Raw genomic sequence first — 20,681 nt, forward strand, 5'->3', positions numbered from 1 at the left:
TGATAAATAGGAACTATGTTTGGCTGCTTATATACAATGGTTGCTATTTTGAAACTTTCAAAACTTCTGCAAACAATTGTAGAAAATTGTGAACTTTAATTCTCAAATCACCTTTCACTTCTCCACAATTTTTCAGCAGGAGAAATGCTACATCCTTTGTTTAAAATGCACCACAGCATGGAAAAGTACCATGATAAAAGAAAGAAGCAGGCTAAATGGCCAGACATTTTTTCACCTTGATACAGGAGGCACACATGACCGATGCTAGTTCTACAGTTGATTAGTCATACTTTTTAAGGTGGGTCGAAATTTCTATCACGTGAAGGTCCTATTCTTCTAATTAGTCCACATATGGGAACCATTTTTGGCAAAACATATAGTAAATTCTAGGTTGGAATTGAGATCAGCAGGTAATACTACTTACACAAATCTATCTGTTACCTAAAACCACTGCAGCTGTTGCTTGATCTGGTTGTTAAGAGCTAAGTCAACCAAGACTGAAACAAACAGAATACTTTTTATGCAGTTCAGTTTTTCAATGAACTAAAAATGATAATAAAGTTTCCCTCCAATTGAGTTTAACTTCTGATGGACTCACTGGTGATTTCCTTGGCATCTATTCAGAGCTATATTCTTCTGGAAGACCTTTTTTAAAAAAAGACTTCTCAATCTAGTCTCTTCTATAGCTTTGCCATTTTTGGATAGCTTCCACTGTTACACAATAGAACAGAAGGGATAGCATGACCTCCCAGCAGGTCCAGCCCCTTTTAACTTTCAGAGATCAGCCAAAGTCAGCATTACTATGTTTTTAAAAGTTTGGTACCAGCGTGAAAATAGTGCACAATTGAATTTTTTTTAAAAAAGAGAGGACTGAGGGGGATGTATCATAAGAAAGAACCAACCAAATTATGAGTTTTGCAGTCAGCCATTACAGTGAAATCCATAAGAACTTTCTTTCTTCTCTCATTTATCCACACCATTTTTTATTCAGAAAGTACGTGAATGGAAACCACGGCTTCCATTTATTGATGTATGTGCCTCCGTAAATATGCACACCCTGTATGTTTTTGTTTTAATTCCCCTCTCTGTTATAATTTTGTACATTCTCTTTTTCTTTCTTTTCTTGCATTTAATTTAAAAAAATGAAAATTAAAAACAAAAGTATCTGAATGGAAAAGCTTGTGCACAGTAACTCACATTCTATTAAGGAATTCACTACTATCTAAAAAATGATCAGCCTATTGTCCCAATATATGTAGCTGTGTCCATTGCAGGAACGAGGTTTTCCCTGAAGAAGGCAAGCTAAACAGAAGAATTCCTGTCTATGATACATGCCCTGCTGTTGATTATCAGGGTTTATTGTGCTGAGGTGAAATCTGGTAGATATGGAATTAATCTGTATGGATCTGATTTTAATCAGGACATTTGTGCAGAAATATTAGCATGCTGTTAAAACACAGAATAAAAAACCCCAAATGCTTATTTTCAATTGTGCAGCAGTAAAATATTCAGATGTTTGCGATTCAATCACACCTTTGGTTCCAGCATGTCAAATCCTCCAGCGTCTGCTTTATCCCTAGGCAATACCAATACAGATAATCTCAGGTTCCTCTGGAAATAATCATGAACCAGAGCCAAGTCAGACACTGACCTTGAAGAATTTATCAATTTTGCTGAGGTTGATTCTCTTCTTGGCATCTAATTTGTAAATATTACTGACACTTCCATCCATCAGGTACAGACCAAAACCCATGACCTAAAAGAAAAATACGAGCAATATCTGAATATTTGTCAGTCATTTCATAGTTACTGTCTGAAAGAAAGAAAAGACCATATTCCATGCATAAATTTTCAATTAAAAAAATCTCTCTCATAATATCTGAGACTACATTTACTCTGTAACTAACCATAACATACTTTTGATTTCTGAAGGAAGCTTCCTTAAATTGCTTCAAAGTATTTGTCCAGTTGACTCAATATTGTCCACCCAGACTGGCAGCTGTTTTCTGAATGTAAAGTTATTTTATCTTGGCTTGCTTGTACATCTTCCATTTGCACTGCAACACTTTTTAGAAAGTGCACACACACAAAATATTAGGGCCTTTCTATGACCCACAGGCTTCAATCCCTTATATAAATAAAGAATTTTCAAATTGACTCGGAAAAAGACTTGCAGGATTTTTTGAATGTATTTTTAAATAGTTTTAAATCTTTCTTTTAATAATCCAGAAGTTATCTTTTCATGGAAAAGTTAAAAATAAAATCTGTATACAGTCTACAAAGAGAAAAATGCCAAAAAAACTCCACCAAAAACCAAAAACCACACCAAGGCATGCATCATGAAAATAGGCAACACAAAATACTGAAAGATGGCTAAAATACATTTGCGGAGAATTAAAAGAAGTTACCTTCAAAAGCATATGCTTCTCGCTGGGTGTCAAATACATCTTGTTTTCATAGTAATCCACACAGATGTTGACAATATCAGCCAACAGTTCTTCATAACCAGGGATTACTTCCAGCTGCTGATGCAAGCACTTAAAAAAAAATTCCACAAGACCTTCACAAATTTTCAATGGGAATGAAATAAAAGGTTGTAAAGTTTAATTTAGCATCTTCCTTGCAATGTATAGGCAAGGAATTAATTTAAATGAGTACTGCTTACATCAAGCACTGCCTTTGCTCCTAATAGTTGTATGCAGTGCTGGTTAGTATAAGAACAATTAAACCTCTCTTTCCTATACCTATCTGCCCATTCTTGATGTATTTCTGCTACCACCATTCTTTTTGAAAAGGCAATAGTTTTGACTTCTGCACTAGCCAATTCTACATTTAGTAGCTTGCAAGATAGTTGTTTACAAAGGCTGCAAAAGCAATAATTTAAGTGTTTGTATAAAAAAATGAAGTGGAGTTCTTGGTTTTCTCTGTCATCCTCTATCAACACCTCCCCTCTGCAAAAAACTAAAACCAAACCCTGACACAGGGCAAATTACTATACATAAACAGGCAGCACACCCTACTCTCAGTGACACTGATGATGTTACCGAGTTGGATAATGAAATGTTGGTAAGCAAACAACCTAGCTCAGAAAGCAGCAAGAACTCCATAGTTCAACCCTGAGCTATATATATATTATTTTGTTGAAATGGTATAGGGACAAGAGATTTAGTAGTGGATTATGCCAAATGATTATTATCAGGGTGTATTCCTGACTCTATGCATTTCTCGCTCTTTCTGTGTATATGTGTGTTTCTATGTATTTGTATGTGTGTATGTGTGTGTGAATGCATCTGTTGTATTGAATAAAAAACACAGTATTTGGTTGCTATGGAAATGTGGTTAAAAGCCTTGCACGAAATTTGCTATTTCATAGCACAGTGTTTGTTATTTAATGGAGTTGATGTATAAGTGCCATCTATATTGATTTCATAATGCCCAGTGCTTCATAAATAGTCCAAGCTGACTAATTTCCTATGTAACAACTTGCATTTAATAAGGCCCAAAGTCCCAAATACAAATAAGGCCTAACAGTTATAAATATATTTCTTATGATGTACTATGTTCTCCAGACTCAAGTCCAAAGCATACATGTCAGGTTAAACTTATTTAAATATCATAATATGTGGGAAAAAAGATAAAAGAAAACATTCTACCTGAGTGATCCTATTATGGTTTGCTAGGAACATGGACAGGTTCTGTGATTCTTGAATAGACTGAGGATCAGCCATTTTTCTTAAAAACTGGGCTGCTCTGAAAAAGAGAAAATCAATTTTGTTGATAAGTTGGAACATCATACTAGCATATTGCTGAGTAACACAGACTTATAAAACAGAGCACAAAAGCAATACAAGAGTGTCATTTCATTATCTTTATTCCACCATAAATATATTTTGACACAAAACAGGATTTAGAAGCCTCTTGACTAAATACTATTAACTTTGGATCTTTATCCCAGCAATAAGCCCTATGAAAATACACATGTATGTATTAATCTCACCTTTTGTAAGCAGAGTGGTCATTTTTGACACTGCACTTCATGTTCTTCAATTCATCCAAGACTGCAAACATATTGATAAACTTCCCCAATGTCAGTAGATACGCTTCTGAAACAAAGTCTTTCCTTCTCTCTGCATGGCACAAACGCTTGACTTCACCACAGAATCGTTCAATGGCCTTTCTCTAAGAAATAGTAAGACAGCAGTAATTTAAAGAAGGAGTAAAAAGGGAGGAACTGTCAATAATGGGTGAGAAATGAGGCTTTATTAAGTGCCTGAAATTCCACTATCTCAGATCTAAGCTTGAACCTGCTTTATTTCCACCTCCTAAAGAGTTAATTCATTGTTGTTTATTCATCCAGTTAATCTATTGGCCTCAACATACCTGGTCTAGTGAAACATTCTAAGAAACTAAAAATGGAAATTGGCCCAAACTGTGACATCCAGAAAATACTCCAAACAAGCTGAGAAAATACTAGGAAGCTTCCTAGTGCTTGGAGAATTGAAAAAGAAGGGATTCTTTTGGCTATGCTAAATGTATCATTGTGAAGCATTTGTTTTTGTATACCAGCTCTTATGCCTTGTTTTCCTTATGAATATGTGTGTGGTGGCTAACTTCCATTTTTCCTGGTTTTGCCTTTGGCATGATGCATATCTTGCTTTCGTTGTTTCTATTTTTTTTTTTAGAAAGTACACATTGGAGATATTTTCTTTAGCACCCACCATTAGCCTGCTGTCTCCATGGTATGGGGCTGAATTTTGAGAGTTCTGGCCTTGATTCTGATTTTTTTTCATTTGGTAGTTGGACTTTTTCTTTAAAGCCTCACCAAATTATCTGTTTGAAAACTGACATTTTGTTATTTACTACTCCTCTAAAGAATTTAACTGAGCAAATATTTTCCTCAGTTTGCACTAGATCGTGAAATGTATCTGAGCAGGATGGTGCTTCATGTGACACAATTATGCAAAAAGTGACCACCACACCATAATATTTTTTTCGATGGTATCACCTAATTGTATGTTTGTGCACTTGAGTAGCCCACAACTATGATACTGTTAAAATATAAAGTATTTAAAATATTTCTCCTGTTACTTTTAGTTTAGTCTATTTCTATCATATTATCTTCCAACTTAAAAGGCTTTCATTATCCGGGGCCATGTCCTTGGGTTTGCTTATTTGGACTATGATTTGCGGTGCAGTTAAACATCTTTCAAAACCGACCACAATGTACCTCACATTAGATTAGAGAATGGTTTTCCCACATCTGTGTAACTAGTTTTTTTAGGCAAGCAGAAGGAAAGGTCAGCCAATATTGACAAGAACTTGAGTACTGTCTGTGTGGCATCCGATAACATTCATTTGTTGACAAAATGGCAAACGGATTGAATGCTAGCTTTTCCCGACACCCATCAAATCTGCCTCTGGAGAATATTGTGTCTTTCAAAACAATTTATACAGTCAGCAGAAATTTGTTCATACAATTTTAGATATACTGCCCTCTTTTACAAATTAAATTACAAATTACAAATTAAATCAAAATAAGATACCATGTAGGAAAAAGAACAATAGCACTTAGCAAAATCATCATGTCTTGGGTAAGTTTACTGAAAAAATGATATTTTTTTTATTTATTTTATTTATCAAATTTATTAGTTGCCCATCTTACCACAGGGTAACTCTGGACCAATAGAAGACCTATTTATATTTATATTGACCTTTTATTTGTACAGTATCTTACACCCAGGGTTTTTCATAATAATAAGTGAAGAGGACCCAAGTGAAGCATAGGAATTTGGAACACCTACCTGAAAGTACATGAACTTCATGAGTTTTGTCACTTCTGGCTCTAAGACTTCCACTGTCTTCTCATAAATCTCTACTCGGTTTGGTTGCTCATTACACTTTACCTGAAAGTTAACATAACAATTTGATATTAGTAGTCCTCATGGACATGATGAAGAAGATCCATGGGACATAGAGCAAGATCATTTTTAAAGGGTCAGTTTTAAAAGTCTGACGTAGCAAAAACAAAAGATCTTGGAGTGCTTTTCAGATAAAACCAATTTAGAATGGGAGGGGCTTTCATAGACAAATCATAATCAGTTGTCAGATAAAAGGCTTCTAAATGAGAAAAATGCAAAATTGTCAGACAGTTATTAGTACTAGGAATATTCCATCATTTACATGATGACACTTTTATATACAATTTGTTCTCTAGATCAGAATGAACCAATGTTGCTGATGCTTACTTCATTTATTACATTAATTTATATATATATTTTTTGCCAAAGAATAGCATTCACAAGCTTTTCAGAAGCCAAATACTTTTGTCTTTTACATTTAGCTTGCTGAAAACCCATTTCTTCATTCCAGCCTCTTTGATATGAATGTTCTGGGGAAAAGCATAATAATGCATTTGACTTACTATAATTGTATTTGTTGATTTTATTACGTATTTTATTAGTTATGCATACTATTCTAGATACATCACTCCTTATCACCCATCCCCTCCCACTTGTGACTGTATGACTGTATCTTTGTCGCTTGTATCCTTACGATTTATATTGACTGTTTCCTGGTATGATTTGATTGCTTATTGTACCCTATGACTATTATTAAGTGTTGTACCTTATGATTCTTGACTCGACAAATGTATCTTTTCTTTTATGTATACTGAGAGTATTTACACCCAGACAAATTCCTTGTGTGTCCAATCACACTTGGCCAATAAACTATTCTATTCTATTCTATTCTATTCTATTCTATTCTATTCTATTCTATTCATCTAACATTATAACACAAAATAGATTATTATGGTTGGTTGCGCAGTCAGCCAGATGTTTAGACTGGATTTGGCATTTTGGTTTACCTATCAAGTGTCAAGTCAATTAACTACAGGATCAAATTCTCTTAACTGAAGATTATGGAGTGTAATTTACCCAATGGTCCAAAGTGAGTTTGTAGTATTTTTTTTCAACTTCCTAGTCTAGAGGTTGACTGGCCCAAATTCACCCAACCAGAATCTGTGCTTGGAGTAGACTACAACCTGTGTCTTTACACTCTAATCCAGCACTACACTGTCCATAGTAGGTTTAAATAAGAAATAAAATCATCTGAGTGAATGCTTATTTATTAGTGATTTGTTCCTTTGGAAACACAGGTAGTAAAAAGCTGGTCACAATGGGTCATTTTTCTTTGGGTCCTATAAGTTATTAGAGTGTCTTCTGAGAAAAAGAAAAGCTTATAGCATTCTTAGAGAATATTTCAATTTCTTCTTGACAGAAACTTCTCTCTAATTGAAGTGTATTACAATTTAACTTGACATCTTACCTGGGGAATAGCTCTGGAGCAGCTCCTCCAAGTATAAAGCATTACTGCATATTCATGCCCTTCCTCCAACATCTCATTCTGAAACACATTTGGACAATGTAATAGCACTAGTTGTCACATAACAGTCTACCCTGCATCCCCTTAGTCAGCTCTGGATCACCTGATACCTACCATGCTAGAATGCACTGTTGCTTGCTCAATGTATCTAGCAATGCCAGTTACAAAAGCATTTCTGTCTTCAAAATTTGTATCAAAGTTGGCCTGAAAGTAGATAAAGAAATAGTTAAATATTATTTTTATTTGGGTTTTCATTTGTTTTCAGAGATTTTCCATTGTCCTATTGTAGGAGTTACCTTAGCAATGTGAAACCAGTTAAAATGAAAAATATAACACTTTATAGAAATAATGCATAAGAAATTAAACAGCTATAAAACAGTTATCAGGTAACAGAATGTAGTTACCTATCTATCTCAATATAAAAAAAACCTGTTAGTGAATAGTACTACTGTACCAATAAGATAAATCAGAATAAAGCAAGAAAAAAATAAAACAATAAAAAAAATATTAGCTTTACAGTGATTTAGTGATTTAACTAAGCTTGGCTAAGATCAAGTGTATAGTGCATTATATAATGATAACTGCACATTTGATCACTTGGGTATATACATAACTACAAAATCCCTTTTTAGTTCACATGCAAAACCCAGAGGGGAAAGTTTAAAAAAACATTTTTATAATATATTTATTGATATTTACCTTATTAAAAAATAACATTTTTGCATTCATTGGTAGAAATGAAATTGATACTAGAGCATCTCACAACTGTTTGATGGGAATCCTAAGATCACACTTTAAGAAGTACTGCTATATGAATATATAGATTTGCTGAACTTTGAAGCAGCAGCAATAGAACTGTTCTATAACAAACTATGGCTTGTGTTTATCATAACAGCAAAAACGTATTTTGATATTAGGAGGAAACCAGTAAATTTAGCCAAGCTTGTATCTCTTAAAAGTCTGCATAACAACTAATTTTAAATGCTTTGTCAAAAGAAGCCAGTCCATATAATTCCCACTAATCTTTCTCCATCAGATTCAAACAAAATTCGTAAGAAATTAAAATGAAAGAAGAACCAAAAATTTCCAAATTCCTGGAGGAGGGAAGATATGAGTACAAAAAAATATTAACTTGCTTTCATGCCACTAAATGAGAATACAGCTTTACAGCCAAACTATCACATGGCTAACGTTCTTATCCTACTTCTTTTTTTTACTTGTCCTCTTCCACATTATTCTATCTGCCTCTTGGAATTCTCCAATATTTTCCCCATTGACAAACTTTCTTCTTCTCTTCAAAGTATGATTGATGAGTTACTTTAAGGTATGATTCTAAGGAAATATTGGTTACCTGGTACATAATGGATGATGGAGGTGGCTCAATGCATGGCTGCTGATCTGGTAATGGCAGCTCCTCCAGGAGGTCCACATTGGACAGAGCATCTTCCAGGGTTACGTGAGTTGTCATGGTTCCCAGCTTTTAGACTCACCGCTAAAACAACAATAACAACTGCTTACATTGTGAGACTGAAATAGAAATATATAACTATAGAATGAGTACTGAAGGAAATCAGGCAACAATACAAAACATGACTGTTTCTGATGGGGACTATGAGTTCTAGTGCCACCTTAGGCAAAAGGTCAGCTGGGTGATGTTTAGGACAAGAGCTTTCAGTGTGAAACTGTCCTTGGAAATTCTCTATCCTCCAGGTCATGTTCCAAAGGTGCTTTTTCAAAGGGCAACTGGATTTCTGGTTTTCCTTTGAAGGAAAGCAGTAGCCTTAACATTTAGTTTACAGTAAACCCCCCCCTCCCCACAGATCAATATTTATATTTTGATTCCTTCCACCCACTGGAGCACAAAATGGGAATTATGAGAACCCTACACCACCCTACACCAATGAGCTGAAAGCCTGCCTACCAGCAAATATGGAAAAGAAAAAGAACCAAAACATATCAAGGAAGCCTTCAGAACATGTGGCTATTCTAAGTGGGCCTTCATCAAATCTCAAAAAAGACCCTACAGGAGCTCGTCCATAACAGACAATGAAGAGAACAATAAACAAAGCAACATTGTCATTCCATACGTTGCAGGATTATCGGAAAAGCTCAGGAGGATCTTCAGCTCACACAACATATGTGCATACTTCAAATCCAAGAATACACTAAAACAGAAGCTTGTCCACCCCAAGGATAAAACACCCAGACACAAACTGAGCAATGTATATGCAGTACAATGCAATGAGCCATGTGCAGATCTGTACATTGGGAAACGAAACACCACTTCATAAATGCATGGCACAATGTAGGAGAACAAACCCATCAGAACAAGATTCAGCAGTCCATCTGCATTTGAAGACAGCAAAGTCCACATTTTGGACAGAAAGGACTACTGGTTGGAAAAAGGAGTCAAAGAGGCCATCTATGTCAAAACTGAACAGCCCTCTCTTAAGAGAGGGGGAGGGATACAACATCATCTATCTTCAGTCTACAACACAGTCCTTTCAAGAAGGCTCCACACCCATTTGCACTACTCAGGTGACCCTGAGGACACAGATAAACCTCCAGGTGGCCTCAGTGACTCTCTAAAAGAATTCAACTGACTAGCTGTCTGCAAGGAGTACAAATCCTTCCATTCTCCATTCTGACCATCCAGTCAGAGTTGAAGAAGCTTCTTGAATGAGAAGTGAAATGTCTTCAAAGAAAAACTAGAAAGTCCAGTTGCCTCTTGAAAAAGCACCTTTGTGACTTCAGTGTGAAACTGATTAAAAGCTGGTCAGTTTCAAGAAGCAAGAGAGAGGGAGCCCAGGGTTCTAATCAGCTCATTAAGGTCATAGAGTTGATCTTACTAATTTTCCCTTAGAACTTTAAGAAAGTGCTAAGCTGCAGAGACAAGCAGCTCAGGAAGACATACCTTGCAACAGGGGCAAAAAGTAGGGGGAAAGACACCGTAGGAGAGAACTTTATCTGCACAAGATGGCAACAATTACTGATCTTCTCAGCTCTCTCAGTCATATGTTCACTTAGTGACCATTTTTCTTATGACCCTATCATTGGAACAGAAGTGGTCATCAAATGAAGAGAGGGTATAAGCTAAACTACTAATAAGAGTGTGCCAATCCAAAGATATATATCGAATGATTTCTCTCCTGTGACTGAGCAAAGCAACTGCTCACCTAGGCTTCATGAAAATAATAGCATAAAGCAAGAGAGTTTTAGGGAAATGACCTATGGGGCCCTCCTATTTTATCTGAAAAAACTTAATCTGAATGCTTCTGCACATTGATAGAAACTAAAATATTGAATTTCAATGCCAAGGTAGCAACCCTAATTATAAAAGTCAATTACCCTGGAGAATTATTGGCACTATAATAATATTGCTTCGAAGGCAATGAGGTGACATTTGTTTTTTTCACAGCAATCTTATCTCTTGTATAATCGTTTGGAGGGGAGGGGTTTCTGCTTGCAGATGTTCAAATATATTTGGAAACTAATTTCACAGAAAAGCAGTCTCTTTCAACTGGTATGTGAGGCAATGTAGAAAAGCACTACTATTTCATTGCAACCTAAACATCATAGTAAGCAGTTCAAAGAGCTCAGCAGGCAGAGAACTGTTTCATCAAAAGAAAAAAAAAAAAAAAGAGTTGGAATTATCTCCACCCAAATATCTCCACAATGTATGGAAGATATGGAAACTAACAGAAGTGTTTCCAAAGGATGGATGGGTATCAAAAAAAGTCAAATGGTGCCCCCAATCCTGTTCATATGTGTTATATATAAAATATTGTCCTCAAATATTATTTGCAAAAGCATTGCTAAAATAGGAGTTGGAAAGCAGTTTTTCTCTTTCAAAACTGCACAAAAAATCATGATATATGAGGATTCGCAAAAATGAAGCTTCTCTTCTTTATTAGCATCTTTATAGTTTAACAATTTAAAGACACAAAAATTTATTGGTGGGACTTTACAAGCTTCTTATCTTCTGCATCAGGGGAAATTTCCCTACGATGTTATTCCCACAAAGAAGCTGTGTTAAAGGGACAGGGACATGAGACACACACACACACACACACACACACACTTGGCAATCTAACAACTCTAATAAAGAAACAAATCAGGTTTCTTAATCCACAATAGTTTCTAGTTTCTAGCTTTGTGTTCCCAATTCTTGATTTCTAAAAAAGCAAATGAGTTGTTGGAGCAAGAGATCCACCCAGCATTCTCACATGAATGAAGAACATCTGCCAGTTAATGTTAGAGTTATTATCACAAGCAATCCGAGCCAAAGAAAGTTGCCCTTTTGCAAAGCTGCAGCAATGGGTTCATGGGGTCATCGATCAAAGGTCAGCATGAAATATTAGCCAACAGAAACCATCTGTGCCTCCTCGTAGGCCTAAACCAGGCAGGGTTGATTGAAGTGAGATCTCAAAAGTGAACAAAACAGGATGGTGGGGGAAGGGGTGTTGAGGAAAGGCAAATAAACTGTTAGGTCTGTGGTTCATGTATAAGTGCAACACTTCCTGCATCATCATGCTCAAGAGACAGCAGTTGCAACTCCAGATTCTCAAGATGTAACAGCTGGATGTTAGATGAAGATTATTCAATACCAATGAACTTGAAAGAGGGACTTTTGAAAAATAGGCTGTTTTACTTTTTGTACAGGAAATACAAAAACACAGAAAGCACTATCACTGTACAATCTGGAGTGATTTATGGCTTCATTACAAAACAAATCCATGGAGATTCACCTACCCTCTTTTCATACAGATAAGTATACAAGTATTTCCAGCCACTACAAAACAAATGAAATCAGTAATATGCTTGGATCTCTGGAATGAATTTGCTACTTTATGAACACAGAAGAGCTAGTTAATTAATTTGGGGTTCCTTCATTCCAAAATGTACAGTTATTACTTTCCAGAGATGCTCAGAAAACATAGCTCTTTCATGTGCTTCTAGTATCAATCTAAGGCAGCAGCAACTCCAGTGGAAAATAAACCTTTAATTGGCTTGGTGACATCTGAAAGAACTACATGAATCTGGAAAAACTGCATTCTTGCACATTCATTTGCTGATTTTGGTTGGAAGTATTCAATTACATGGAACACATAATTTAATTGTGCTGTCATTCAAATGCTGAATCTGATATTGATTCAGGATTCTTCAGTTTATTTGCATTTATTTTATACATTTTTGTTAATTGCAGTATGGAAACAAGGGACATAAAATTCAGAAAGAGTTTGGTAGGTTTTCTAACTAACAAATGTTACTAAAACATGTAAGTATTTGTGGGGACTTCCAGGGGAAGAATGGAGAATTGAAGACAGCTCTGGAAAAGGACAGCCAATGACCATGGCAAAGGAGGAGGAACTGGTGAGTGGATAGGTCCTAGGAACATCTCCAAATAAGGATGGAAGATTGCCCATGTGTGCTCCGGATAGTTGTTTCTCAGGAGTCTGTAGGACATTGGTTTTCTGAGATTTGAATACTGAAAAACAATTGGTGTCATCATCTTGCTCACAATCACAGTGGAAACTTTTAAAAGACACTAAGTTTGCAAACTGCACTTTGCAAATCACTCATGGAAATTGCTCATTAACTACTTCTAAGCTATTGGAAATCTTCAAAATGACAAGTTTGAAAACGTCAGGTGAGTCTGCTTTTAATTCTGGATGAAAGAATACTTTAATTATAAGTTTATAAATATGAAATAAGCAGCAAAAAGTAAACATGATTTTGATCTTAGAAAGTTATATATCAACTAAAGGTCCAAAAAAAAAAGGTATATTGAATCTTTTATAGTAATATTTTTGAATTAATTATAAACACCTTTTCATGGGAAATAGATTTTATTTTGATTTTCACAAGATATGGAATTTCATGATTCCAAAAATGAGTCCAGAAAAACTGCATGCTTGCACATTAATTTGCTGATTTTGGTTGGAAGTACTTGATTGCATGGAACTCATAATTTGATTGACTGGACACTGGAGAGGACAAAATTTTGGGTAGAGGAAAGATATACAGGTCAACAAGATGGTTATGACTTTTGAAGAATGGAATCAGAAAATGGTAGCCACAATAATAACAATGTCAGTAATGATATCTGCTTCCATGATAAGACTATGTCCAAAAGATGTGATTGAAAAAATATCATATGTAGAACAAATTTTATCTGACAAGATAGAGGTGGGTTGAAAGTGGATTTGCAAGTAACAGGTCAAGACAATAGTTAGAAAAGAATGTTTCACTTGATGTAAAAAAACCCAAACCTGGTTAGATTTTAAAATTTAGAAAGGAAATACAAATGATAAACCAAGAGAACGACCTGGATATTTTTGCAACTAGATTTACAGAATGATGGAATAGAGAGTATGAGAATATGGAAATCTCAAGAAGCTAATATTGAGGCAGGGGATATATTCCCATTCCTATCATTCATGGGAACTATGACAGGAGGCTTTTGGTGAGCCATTCCAGAAAAAGGAATAGCAGCGTTTAATACAGGTCTTAGTCTTCAAGGTCATCCCTCTTCTTCAGTTTGGAGAGGAGGGTTACTAGGCCCAATGGTCTCAGACAGCTTTTGCTGAATGACACATTAGTATGCAAAATACCTCAATTATCCATCACATGGTGGAAAAGTACGTGTGGATGGGACTTGCTTCCAAAAGGTGTGGCTGGCTGAGGACAGGGACGTAACCATGCAAATCTCAAAACTTATTTTCTAAAAGCCATACAGACCAATTAGTTTCTCTGATCTAGAGAACAATCTTTTACAATCCAAACATGGAAATAAGCACTGTATTGCTACCATCATCTAGGCAGTTTTATTTCGATACAAATGGTTTCCATTCTAACTTTTGTTGCTATTACCCTTCTTATCATAGGGGAGGGCAAGGAATGGGAAAACAAAATATGGGAAAACATAAGGAGAAAGGAACTACTATGCATTAACTAAACAATCCACAATTATGACATCAGAAGAGATCTTAAAATTTTCTACTGATTTGAATAATAATATAGAAATACAAGATGCAATCAATTAGAAAAACAGAGAAAGGCACTACAATAATTTAAATTGAACATGAAGGTTATCTTAAATATGTTCAATTAAAAATAAATCACAGTGTGTCAGATAGAGTTTATTCCCAGATAAGCAGCATAGAAGTGTCACCCACATGTTTAAAACAGGAACTAGTCTTGAATCTAATCTAGCAAATTTCTTTTTCAAGAAGTATGATGGTTAAATATTTTTGAAACTATTCTAACTTTCTCAGTCCCTACAAATTGACTTTGTCTTTGGAATTTGTTCTTTCCCTTATGATGTCTGATGTGTTAAAAGAAAGTCTAACAAAACAAACATGGATGTTACTTGGAATTTTGTTCAAGTTCCATGTACTTAAGAGAAAGAGACTTCATCAAATTCAGTTTTTACAGTTAATTTCTCAGTTGCTTAAATATTCCAAGTAGTTAATATATACATGGAAGAAGTAATCAGCTAGCCCACCTATCCATCTATTCTAAGACAGTAACCTGACCTCTTGTGCTCTCCCTTCTGTAGCTAAGACTTCGCAGTCTTGCATGAGCTCATGGAAGAATGCCAATTCATCAGTTTCTGGGGACAGCCAACGGAGGACAGAGATGACAATTGCATCATCATCATCAAAATCCCATCCCTTTTCATACCTGTGTGGTATTGATGAACCTAACAAGAAAGATTTGGTACATTCAAAACTGCCCTACCAACTTCCCTTTTTTATTTTAACTGAACACGCCTGTGCTTTATTGTTTGTTATGGCCTAGAGGTCTAGAGAAGTTGCTGTCCCTTGATCTACTTGAAAGAATCACATTCCTTCCCCAAACAAACTCAGGAGAGTTTACATGCAATTTCCTTCCTTTGACTGTAATTTTGTGCACATTTGTTTCAGATTAGAACTTACTATATTTGTAGACTTTTTTTTTCTTACTTTATTGTTCTAAATTGAGCATACCAAATCCATTTAAAATTTAGTTTTTCATTAATGTAGCTTTCATTCTTATTGAATTAACTATTACTGAACAGATGGTTATTGTGGCTTTGTCACCCATCTTTGAAGTAGAACGGAGTATGTTTAATTTGAATTGTGTGCTTCTACTAAATAAATGCATTTATCATTTCTTTATCATTTAAATCACGTAATGCCACTTCTTGGGTTCCAATACCTCTCAGACAGAGTCCAAAAACTCTATTTCCATTTCCTTAATTATTTTCAAGAAAAATGTTTGGTGTTTATCAAATTCCAGGGAGAAAACATTTTTCTATATTTTAAGAAGAAATATTTGAGATATGAGGCAATTTCTTGCCAGAAATCAGTGGAGAAGCTGGCAGGAAATTGCAAGTCCTAGGACTGCAGGCAGGTTGGTGTCGCTGCCAGAGAGAAGAGGGTTCAAAGGTAAGCGTGAAAGGCATTGTGTGGGTCAGGGAAGGTGTGCAGGATGCACAATTAGCTAGCACAGCATGATCACAGAGGAGCTGAGGGACAATGTGCTGTTGGGGGAGACTTATCCCCAGTGATTTCCAAATTTCCCTGCTGGCTTTCCCTTTGACTTTCTGGATGTTTGTAAATCCACTTTCTATAACTATTATGGGTAAAGTAGTCATTATGGCTTATTTACTGTCAGTTTTTTTCCATTAGTCCTCTTTTTTTCACAGAGGCAAAAAGAACATTTAATTATATTATATTATAATACTTGGGCCTTCTTTCTCTTCCTCTCTCCTGTTAAAAATAGCTCTGTTGTCACTATCAAGTCTTTAATACGGCATTTATTTGTACTTTTCTTTTGCTTACTTTTTTCAGTGTAAGCAAAACAGAATTTAAAACTTATGAAAGGATTCACAATATAGTTGAATGCAAACTGTTGATCAAGGTTTAGGGAAGCAAAACAAAACTGAATTGTGATAAATAATCCTGATCTGTTTGATTCAGAAAAGCAAGCTCTCTTCCTCAAGCCCATTCCAAAGAAGGCAGGGAACAAAACTAAGGTTAAATCAATTTAATATAATTTTCAAACCAAATCAATGATTCATCTTTCTCTGATGCTTCTCTTCCGTCGAATGTTAGCTGTACATTGGCAGGGCCCTGTTCCTTTTATATCCTGCAAACATAGTAATGAAGTACATATAACAACAGTCCAATCTGACACAATGAAAGTCCTTACAGTGGATTCAATGAAAATTTATCTTAAATTACCATTGGCTTCTTTCTGTGTCCTATCAAGATAACTTTGATTTCTATACAGTTAGAATCTTCATGTGGCAAGTTTCCATCATATGAATTTACCTCCTATGAAAACAACTTGAGAAAAAGTGACTGTACCCCAAAATGTTCTGTGTGGGGTGAGTGTATGGAAAAAACATATATGGTAACATAGTATTTTTCAGACTATAGTATATATAATTTCTCATACTGATTCTGATTCTCACTGAAAGTCACACTGGAAGGTTTTCAACTTATAGAAGTGACTTTGAATTCTTGCCCTAATATGAATATTTTCTCACAACGAAGAACCATTGATAAATATGTAAAGTCTACAGATGAAGCTGAGTTTTTGGCTCTTGTAGTGAAATTTAATTTCACATTTGCTTTTTATTCATTATAGCATAAAATGTTTTTGGAGCCTTACTTATTGTTTTTTATTATTGTAAGTAGTCTTGTATGTCATCTTGGTACCAAAATAGGGCAAAAACATAATAAAATCAAAAAGAGACAGAAAGTTATTTAGAAGAAAATCTTCCTTAATCCAATAAGTACCACACCATGTAAATATGAATAGGTCTGAGCCTCAAATGGCAAAGAAAAGCATTCATGGGCAAATAAAAGATTCCAGGAAAGCAAGATGGGTTTGAAGAAAAAGGTGCTTAATCAGTACATACCCAAATGCACACTCTGAAAATTATGTTTCATTGTGCTAATCTGGAAGAATATGATTGGTTGTATGGATAAAACTATTTTCTTGGCCACTGGGTTGGAGAATTTATTCTATTTTGAGAGCTGGTGCTAGCTAAAGCTTTATTTCAATGCAGATTAAAATCAGCTGGTTTCTTATACCAGCCAAAAACATTTTTTTATCCACAAAGGTCCAATGTTTCTCCTAATGAAATAGCCTAGGAATAACATCAGATCTCTGCATGCCGCTTTCCACTTCCTGTAATTAAGTCAATCTCATTACTTGAGATTTTTGTGATGGGAAGTCCCTAAGCCCCCATAGTGACAGCAACAGATGGCTCAGGGGGCCTTCTATTTTACTAACAGCAATCTCGTTTTTTACCTGCAAACTTCAAAATCTGGGTTGTTTAACTTTCACAGGGCCTACCTTTAAAATAGCCTAATGAAACTACACTAGACTATTCCTTTCTGTATGTCCAGTTCCCTTTTTATTTCAGAGATCTCAGCTGTGATTGACAGTACAATTCATTGCAAACCTTATCTAGCTGTTGTTTGGCACTGATTTCCAACCCACATGTTTTATAGGCACAAAAGCTTGCCTTATACATTTGATGCTACAATAGTATTATTTAAGGTATCCCCAAGGGTAGAATTTAAATGACACATAAAAATAATAATTTGATGTAGCCAATTTCAGATTCCAATTCTGAAATTCTAGTCCAAATTGCCCATTGGTCTAACCTTTTCTTTAAAGAACAAAGAACAAGATGGTAGAAAAATGTTCGAATAAGCCTGACTTAGATAACTACGTTTATTTTTCATATTTAACCACCCAAGCATCTTTTTCTATTTTTCAAGTTGAAAAACACACCTGCTGCGATTCCATTTCCTTTGAGCATTTTCTATTAGCCACCCCTCCCAGATGTTTGTTCCTATGCATCACACCATTTATTTTGAAAGAAAGACTAAAGTAGCAAGCTCCTTTCTAATTGCCGGCAGTTTAATTTAAACCCCCAAAGCCATCCCTTAATTCAATCTGACGGGTGTTTGTGTTAACACCAAAAAAAATCCAATTAGCGTGGAAAACGCAGCGTCGGATCACATATATATATTTTTCCACGAAAGACATCAATAATAAAGGCTGATCACATGGCAGTTGCTTGATGCACTCTTATAAACAAGGAGGCCTCTCGATGCGTAAGCATAGGTATCTCTAAGCATTCTGGGATATCGCTCGTAAAATCCTTCTTCCCGAGGGGGCTAGCAGGGCCCGCTTTCCCGGCAGAATGACAGCCGCACCTGCTGGTGCCCCCTCCTTCCTCTCGCTCCCCCCTCAGCCGGGGTCTCTTAAGAGCCTGTTGCAGAAAGGCTTGAATCGGGGCAGCCTCTGCCGCTCGGGCTGAGCCGCCCTGCAGCAGCCAAGCTGTCACCGTCAGCTCTTGCAGGCAGCCGCCCTCGCACCCGTCAACCCACCCAAGGCCGCCCTAGCCTAGCGATCGGAAGGGTTACGGAGGAGGCCAGAAGCGGATGAATGAAAGGTGGTGGGCGGCGGAGGAGCCGAGGGAAGAGTCTCGGTTCCAGCACCCGCTTCCTCAAAAGCTACACCTGCGGCTTTGCCTCTCGCTGTAGCGTTTCTCCCCGCTTCCCTTCACGCATCTGCCCCTTCCCCCGCTTCCAGCCCGGTGGCCAGCAGGTCTGCCCGTCTTTCATTCACCCGAAGAGCAGCCCCCGCTCGCTCGCTCGCTCGCCGCCGCCGCCGCCGGAGCGGCAATATCGGGGTCCCCGCCTCGTGCTCGATGGTGGCTCTCCAAGCCCACCGCAAGAAGAAGCCGCGAGGTTCCCGGGGATACAAATAGCGAAGAGTCCCGTTACTTACCTGGCGGGAGAGGAAGGATGCTTACAGGGCCTCTGCGGCTGGGCTCAACGGTGGCTACAGCGGAGAAAGAGGAAGGGATGCTACAGCGTCGACGCTGCCGCCGCCGCCGCTGCCACCACTCGGCAGTCTCCACCTCCGTCGCCACAGCCTGCTCCTCCTCCTCCCCCTTCCTCGATTGCTGCTGCCGCTTGGATCTATTTGTCTCTCTCTTTCTCTCTCTCTCTCTCGCACACGCAGAGCAGGAGCCGACCGGGCTGTAGCCGGTGCAGACTTTCTGAGCTCTTGCTCTAAAACGACTCCCACCCGCCGCGAGAAACCTACTTCTCCATTGCTTGCCAGCCTGCATGCCCCGCCCGTCCGCCGGCTGCTTACCCTCAAGAAGCCACACTCTTGTCCCGAAGACAGGTTGCACCTGTTAATCAGATAAGGATTCATTCATACTTTTTTAAAAAATATCTCTCTCTCTTTCTCTCTCACTCTCTCTCTCTCTCTCTCTCACACACACACACACTTATCTAATTCTAATAGAAAATCTTAGGGTTTCCTCATCCTCAGACTAAAAGAACAGAGTTGCATTTGTCATGAGCAAACTTGTATTTTACATGTGGAAGATGAACTTCCTTTAAAACTAATGCAAGTACTCCCCCCCCACCAAACATCTTCTCTTCCTATAACTAAACGTTTTATAATAAATGTTTTGGAAGGAAATCGATTCTAGAGCTCCTTCTGAAAAAAAAATGAACCTACAATGTCTCTATGGCTACTGGACAGGGGGAAACCATGGTATTCCAACCTGATGTCCTCCAAAGATGGGCTTTTGTCTTTCCTGCCATAAACTTCTGCCATGTTGGAAGGGGTTTATGGGAATTGAATTTAAACATACCTGAAAGACACACAAGTTGGACTTCAGTGGGTTGCTTCAGTGGGTTGTACACAGAATTTTCTGAGTACATGACTGGAATTGCAACCGGATATGAGTGATGTAACATAGATAAATCAGGAACATTTTAATTAACAGTGCATACATAACTTTGACTTCACGTCAAAGTTCATGTTTATTTTAATATTCTTACTTTAGATTTATTCATTAACAGAATTAAAGAAAACTTTTATACAGATGACTTTTAAATGCATATCTACTCTGTCACATTTTATAAATATGTATAGAACCATTATTTATTTCCCGCCTTAAAAAACATATTTAATATTTTAACAATGCTCAAAATGGATAATACTTTTAAAGTATAAGCATAATGTAAAACATATTGCAATTATATACAAAATCCTTCAATAGCAATTCCTTTCAAACATAATTCAATCATTTAAAACCATCCCTAAAATAACTAGCATAAAGAAGTGTACATCCCCTCCCAAATGGTTAACAAAGAATTTTAGTAAACCTGCTTTGGCTCAGCTTTATATCAATTCAATGCCACTAAGGGAAAACCTTTATTAATAAATATAATATTTGATAAACCTGTGATACTACTACAAAC

General features: G+C 36.7%; 1 protein-coding gene and 1 long non-coding RNA gene across 5 annotated transcripts in view; one reads left to right on the forward strand and one right to left on the reverse strand.

The window, feature by feature from the left end:
• Positions 1-19,330, reverse strand: part of CYFIP2 (cytoplasmic FMR1 interacting protein 2) — a 63,287-nt gene extending 43,957 nt beyond the window's left edge. For 2 of the 4 annotated variants that reach the window (XM_087955092.1, XM_087955093.1), the window contains exons 1-9: positions 19,186-19,321; positions 8,735-8,875; positions 7,498-7,587; positions 7,327-7,404; positions 5,802-5,903; positions 3,998-4,179; positions 3,654-3,750; positions 2,409-2,537; positions 1,652-1,756 (exon numbers count right to left, since the gene is read on the reverse strand). In XM_087955092.1, the coding sequence (XP_087811218.1) occupies positions 1,652-1,756; positions 2,409-2,537; positions 3,654-3,750; positions 3,998-4,179; positions 5,802-5,903; positions 7,327-7,404; positions 7,498-7,587; positions 8,735-8,851 (900 nt within the window). In that variant the 5' untranslated portion in view covers positions 8,852-8,875; positions 19,186-19,321. Of the gene's footprint in view, positions 1-1,651; positions 1,757-2,408; positions 2,538-3,653; positions 3,751-3,997; positions 4,180-5,801; positions 5,904-7,326; positions 7,405-7,497; positions 7,588-8,734; positions 8,876-19,185 lie in introns of all 4 variants that reach the window. The other 2 variants (XM_087955091.1, XM_087955090.1) reach the window with 2 other exon arrangements.
• On the forward strand, positions 11,961-15,335 carry LOC148132081 (uncharacterized). The gene is made up of 2 exons (XR_015747572.1): positions 11,961-13,033; positions 14,945-15,335. It is a non-coding gene; the product is annotated as an uncharacterized LOC148132081 (long non-coding RNA).
• Positions 19,331-20,681: the final 1,351 nt, after the last annotated feature.

The sequence above is a fragment of the Notechis scutatus genome, chromosome 2 (genome assembly GCF_049901735.1).
Source record: "Notechis scutatus isolate UNSWTSFEM ecotype Mainland chromosome 2, rNotScu1.2, whole genome shotgun sequence".
Classification (NCBI taxonomy): Eukaryota; Metazoa; Chordata; class Lepidosauria; order Squamata; family Elapidae; genus Notechis; species Notechis scutatus.